Genomic DNA, 6728 nt, shown 5'->3' on the forward strand with positions numbered 1-6728 from the left:
ATATATATATATATATTACATTATATAGGAATATTTTAAGGATAGAGCATAATAAATAATAATATCAAGTATAAACCAGCAAGACTGTATTTGCCTAGCCAGCTGTGAGGCTGGCCTAATTCAAAGGCAGCTATAATTGTCAACAGAAATTGTTTTTCATCCTTTGAAATCCTATGAAAATAATCATCTTTCAGAGAATACAGCTTGATGGCCAAACATTCCAAAACCCTTCTGTATAGCAGTTCATAATGTCTCGGGTCGTTAGGTAATTTTCCTTATCGTCTCCTGCCTTTGCTTCATTTGTAGGGACCAGAAGACTTTCTGCTGAAGAACATCTGAGCCTCCAGTTCTTTGAGCATCTTTCCTGGCCTGGCTTAGTCTTTTTTAATATGTTCCTCTGGGAAACCTTCAGTGTCATTTGGCTCAGTATGAAGGATGATCAGTGAATTATTAATTTTTCCCATTTGGACCCTTTCAACAGCAGCTCTGTGTCTTGCATGGAAGGAGAGCACGTGCTTCTACTTTTGGGGTTTGCACCAGCAACAGGCTGTTGAATTTACCACAGCAAGGATTCTCCCCATCACACATATAGGCCTTCTCTTGGTACTGATGTACATCTCCCACCACCTTTCTGTTTGCACTGCTTGTCATCCCTTTCCATTGTTTGTAACTGTTCTGTGTATTGCCCTTTACCCTCTCAGACTCTGGACCCTAGCTATCTTCTCCATTTCCAGTTCTGTGGCTAGCTTCTTTCTTCCTCCTGCTACCCCATATTCATTTTCTGCCTATTTCTTCTCCTCACTCTCTATTAAAAAAAAAAAAGAAAAGCTTTTTGGTAGTATTTCTACTCCAACTGCAGATCTTTCTCTTGTCTTTAAGCACTTCCATGGATCTCTTTTGTAATCCTGAGTCTACTGTTCTGTTCTTTTATTCATCACATATGTATGATTCTCCAACTGTATATGCTTTATCCTGTCTCATCCCTTCCACTGTATCTTACAGACCACGACCATATGCATGGTCCTTGTTAACCGAATTTCATTTTACCTCTGAACTCCAATTTCCAGAACATTAATAAATTGTAGGGAGCTGATTCCCTGTTTGCATTACGAAACGCCACCGACACCTGATGGTGTCAGATGTTACTTGGGATCCCTCTAGTGGCCGTGGTTATTTACAAGAAGTCCTATACTCGGGGTTTGAAACTATCCCCACAGAACAGAGAGTGCCTTTCCGTGATTGGTATGGCCTTGATCTTAACTCTGTAATGCTGATGGAAAAACAGCCAGGCAGTATAACCGGTTCTTAATTAAGCAAAAATACCCCTAACATTTCAGCCGCTTCCACACAGTGGCTAAAGACCAGTGCTTTGGTTTTTGGAATTGCTGCACCAAGTCAGACTTGTACCTGGTGCAACTTTGCCCTCATGTGTTGAAGAGTTCCTGCAGTATGCTGAGAAAAACTGTACCACTGAAATAAAAATTTAAGAGATGAACTGCAAATTTCCTGGAAAAATACTACCTCAAAATAAACCTCAGGTTTTGATTGCTTATAAAACATTTGCAATTCCATGAATGGATGATTTTGCAAAGCTCTGGAAAATAAAGATTAGTTTTCTCCAGAAAGTTTTGATGCCAGCCATATCAATAATATACTGTCAATAATACAATTTTTATAGATTAACCTAGAGATTCTATGGCTGGCATTTCACTTTCTGCTAAAACACTACGCGGACTTCTGTCATGACGCTGGTTCTGCCTTTGCACGAAACTCAGTAGAACTGTTCCACAAGAAGGGCACTGAAATACTGTCTCCCTTTAAAAAAAATCCACATATTGAATATATTTTAAAACCTGTCCCCCAGGGACATTCTTTTCCCTATCAGCAGTGATCCAATTTTAAAATCTCAATTGACCCCACTTATTCAGCAGAATTCAGGCCTGTTTGAGACAAGCAGTATAAGGGCATTTCTCCTCCAAATGCTTTATTTGATTGTTCAGTCTTGTCAATCAGCTTAATGTTCCTAACACATTTCTCTTTCTCCTATTTTGCTGCTGATCCAGCCCCTGTTGCCAGCTCACTATGTGTACGATACACCCATCGGGCAGTTGTGATCACTGGAGGACTCCTGGCATTTTCAGGAATGGCTCTAGGATTTCTTGGACTCAACATGGTCTGGATGTATGCAACGACTGGCTTCCTACAGGGTATGACTTTATGGCTTTACACATTTCTTTCACCAGCAACTCAGAGCCCTTATTTGATGGTGCTAACGGTAGGAATTTTAAAATCTGATTTCTATTTTAATTAGAACCAGCAACCCTCGTTAAAGGTTATTTCCTTCATGTCCCACTCGGGAAGTAAGAACTTGTGCCAGAAACCTGCAATGACAATGAAAGTGAATAATTAGATGTTAGTAATTTTCACCTGCAAATTATATACAACCAGAAAATGAAAAGTGTTCTAATTTTCACTCAGAGCGAAGAGCTCTGTGAAAGTTTAAAGAACCTAAAGGGTGCTGAAGTACAAGGACATAGAGGTCCCAAAATTTGTTACTTTCTATCAAATAATCTTATGTTTTGAACACTGGCCCAGGCTTTCAGTTGATCCCAATCCTTTCCTTTACTCTAGGTGAAAACAGGCCAGAAAGTTGCCTCCAACAGCTAGCAGATTTTCCTGGAACAGGAAGTGAAGCTGGCAGGGAATAAAATAAACCATTCCCAGTTCCATGCTGGATGCCTGAGAAAATGTCTGGAATTTAATCCCTTTGGCAGTCCTGGGCTCCCAAATAGTTTCTAGGGAGTCATTAAAATCAGTTTAAGTTAGAGCAGATTTGAAGCCTGCTCAAGGCAATTGGGCAAGAGAATGAAAAGCAAATAGAGGTAATACACCAGCTTCCTTCATGTCCTCCCTCACTTTCTACCCTGAACACAGCTCAGCTTAACCCAGCGATCTGATCTAGTACCAGCCTTAATTAGAACAGCATGGGTGCTCTAAGTCTAGTTTCAACCACATGGCCATGTGATTTTGCTCCCAGTGGTAAACTCATCAAACCAACTTTTTTTGTTCTTTTTCACAGTGAGAGTATAATAGTGTATAGTTGATACTCCTGCTTTTTGGCTTGAACATACAGCTTATTCTTATAGAACATACGCCGCAAATATACTCTTGCACATAGTACAGCTGAGCTCATGCTTCTGCCAGGAACAAAAATGTTTTTCTTTTACCAGTTTTTAACTTTGCAAATGTAGGAGCACTGACTGCTTTAATTTTCACTTTCACAAAATACCTCTCCATAGTGTCTAACCGGTGCTATTTGTATTGGTGTTTTTCAGGACTTGGGATTTCCTTTTCATGGACACCAGCCATTAGCATTGTTAGCCATTACTTCTCCAAGAAAAGAGCTTTGGCCAATGCTATTGCCAGTGCTGGAGAATGTGCCTTTGCATTCACATTTGGGCCGTTTTTCCAGTGGTTGATTAGTCAGTATGGATGGAAAGGTGCCCTCTTGATCATAGGTGGCATCCAACTCAATATTTGTGTCTGTGGAGTACTGATGCGACCCCTGGCAAGCAGCTGCCTCCTTGAGGGTAGCCATTCTGAAACTGAGACACCACCTGGCAACGGTGCATCTAGGATAGACAAAGAAGATACATATCGCATCACACACAAAACTTTCAACTGGATGCTTGTGAGGCGACCAGAGTTTGTACTTTATGCCATTTTTGGCTTATTAGCTGCTATGAGTTTTTTTGTTCCTCCATTATTTTTAGTTCCACTTAGCTACAGCCTGGGAATAGATGAATCATGGACTGCATCCCTCCTGTCAATTTTGGCTATGGTGGACTTTGCAGGCAGACTGCTATGTGGCTGGTATGCCAATCTCCATGTTACCAAACCCGTTCATTTGCTGACAATGACAATTACACTCATCAGTACTTCCCTGATGCTGTTGCCACTGGCTAACAATTACCTGTCCTTGGCAATATTCACTGGCTTCTATGGATTCTTCTTTGGTACAACAGTCGCTGTTCACATTACAGTGCTGGCAGATGTTGTTGGTATGCCGGATTTTGACAGTGCTCTAGGGCTTTTCATGCTCATTCGAAGCACCGGAGGTTTTGTGGGGCCTCCTCTTGCTGGTAAGTTCAGATGGTACTCTGCCAAGTACAGTTTACAAGAAGAAAGGGGAATGGTAAACCAAACTGAAAAAATCTGGATCGGGACCCAAATTTCCCTCTTTTTTTTAGCTCAGGGGTATCTGGACCAAGAAGTATATAAAAACAAAGAGTCAGTTTAATTCCTTTCCAAAATGTCTTTCTCCTTCTGTTCTCTATGGGTTGGAAGATACCCATTCAACATGAAAGGAGGGAAGAATGGCAGGGTTCGCATGGTGGTGTTCCTGCTTCCTGAATCTCGCAGAATCCCACTTGATGGACTCCCACTGTCTTGCTATGAAAGTGTACATTTGGGACAAGCAGCAGATCCGTACTTTCAGAGAAGAAACTGAAATTTGAGACTGGTGATATTGCATAAATGCTGCTATTTTTGGGAGGATTTCTGCAGAAGGTCAAATTGAACAGCTTAAAACATAAGCCTGTGTGAACCACAAGGAGATATTCACAGAGATGCCTGCTGTTTTCAGACAGCATTTGCGCTAAACAATATAATAAATGGGGGAGGCAGCACACAAAAACAGTGGGAAGAAAGAGCAGACAATGAGACAGCACATGGATTTATGGGCTGGCAATGAGACAAAGTCATCTTGGAAAAACACAAGACAAACAAGCTGCAAGCTGTAGGGACTTTACAAAGTGATAGGGCAGAAAAATGACCAATGTGACTTGTGAAATGTATGTCTGATTCCTCATCCAAACAGCACTGCTCATGCACTACAGTGACTTTTGTGGTAATGACACCACTAATAGGATGCAAATGGGTCAGACTGAATACTGGAACATCTCAATTCCCTTTTGAAGATTATAGGAACCAGGAAGATTTATAGAGAATCTGAGACAGAATAGTATCAAAAGTATGTTGGGAAGATCTGAATAAAATACAAAGATAACAAGACATTTATATAGTGGCTGGTCAGTAGCACTGATCACCTGGGGATCAGTGTGACCCCTCTGTGTATATATAGTAGGCTAAAAAGAAGGTATAGAAGAAGAGGGAAGCACAAGTGCTTCTTGAGCCCTCCTCTCCTACTCTAAGAGTAAAATCTAAAAGATTTCAATTCAGAGTTCCTTTACCTAACACTACTGATGTTAGATTGGAACAAGGACTAGGGAGTACCCTAAAAGTAGACAGACTTTCCAATGGGAGATCAAACAAGTAGCCTTTATCAGCCCACAAGTGAACCTGTCATCATGGCCACAAATGAACTTGCCATCGTACCCACTAAGAAACAGACACTACCACTCCAATTGTGTCTCCAGCAGAGGCCTCTTCTGTCCTTTAAACTCTCTCATGCTGTACAGTTATAGTCCAAATTGCAGCAACTGATGACTGCTACACCACAGAACACGGGGCTACTCAGAAACAAAGCTGCATAGTTTGGGTTTTTCCTGCCATTACCTTAATTGTCTGCCATGTTTTAGGTTGGAAAGTCCTCAAACTGTTTAGAATTCAGTTTTACTAGCAATTCACATATGCAAAGTAAATGAGACACAGCTTGTGTTTAAAATTTTGAAATGCTGTAGTGGGGTGACGTTCCATGCACTCATGATGTAGAAAGCTGCAAGACAGGTGTGTAGCCAGCATACTCCCTTTGTGAGAGGATACGTTCACACTGCTGAGCTAATTCACATTAGCCTGTTTTCTATCAGTCACATTACTGTCTTTTATTTCTCTCCAGGTCTGATCGTGGACATGGCTGGAGATTACAGAGCAGGTTTCTACATGGCAGGAGCCACTCTTGTCCTATCAGCTGGATTTTTAATTACATTAGATCAAATCCAACAGAGGAAAGAAAGAGGAAGCCAGACTAATACTAAACCAGAAAAGTCAATGTTACCCTACCCTTCCCTCCATCTCCTGAAACTTCAAAACAGAAGATATCAAGAACATGATGTCATGGTGTGACTACATTGGCCATCTTAAACATTTCAGGACATACGGAAGTGTTTTATTTTCTCCAAACTCAATATTAGTAGGATTTATAAAACGATGGAAGTTTTGGATAGGAATGTTTGAAACAGAGAAAGAAAGTCATTAGTTTACAAGCAAGCCACACCAGTAACGTATCATAGTATTTTGATGTTGAAGTTGCGTTTTGACTATACAAGTCTTCAACTCAGTCCCACGGGGCCATCATAAGCAAACTAGGGAAACTATGGTCTAAATGAAATTACCATGAAGCGTGTGAGCAGCAGATAGGAACTCTTCCCCCCAAATACAGACTGCAGCCATCACTATCAAATAGGAAGAAGCACGAGCTAACAGATGGTTAGCTTAGGGAAGTAGTGCTCAGTATTTTCAGTGAATAAGTTGGATGTGAAAGCAAGAGTACATGAATAGTTTTGTGCAAAGGGTTTGCAGGTACTGTACAGAGCAGGGCTGGAATCTGATAAATAAATAAACCTGATAAATGGGGAAAGTTACATGAATAATAGAATTCAGCAGAGAGAAAGGCAGTGCCAAATATCAGAAGTAAAAAGCAAAACTCACACACAAAATGGAGAAGGATTGATGAATAACAGAGGAAGACCTAAGGCTACAGTGGACTT

At 40.8% G+C, this 6728-nt stretch overlaps 1 protein-coding gene across 1 annotated transcript in view; it reads left to right on the top strand.

Moving 5' to 3' along the window:
- Positions 1 to 6084, top strand: part of LOC104291427 (monocarboxylate transporter 13-like) — a 7813-nt gene extending 1729 nt beyond the window's left edge. The window contains exons 2-4 of the mRNA XM_009890660.1: positions 2064 to 2207; positions 3336 to 4142; positions 5858 to 6084. Of these exons, the coding sequence (XP_009888962.1) occupies positions 2064 to 2207; positions 3336 to 4142; positions 5858 to 6084 (1178 nt within the window). The remainder of the gene's footprint in view (positions 1 to 2063; positions 2208 to 3335; positions 4143 to 5857) is intronic.
- The last annotated feature ends 644 nt before the right edge of the window (positions 6085 to 6728 follow it).

This window comes from Charadrius vociferus, unplaced genomic scaffold, assembly GCF_000708025.1.
Source record: "Charadrius vociferus isolate BGI_N301 unplaced genomic scaffold, ASM70802v2 scaffold188, whole genome shotgun sequence".
Taxonomy (NCBI): Eukaryota; Metazoa; Chordata; class Aves; order Charadriiformes; family Charadriidae; genus Charadrius; species Charadrius vociferus.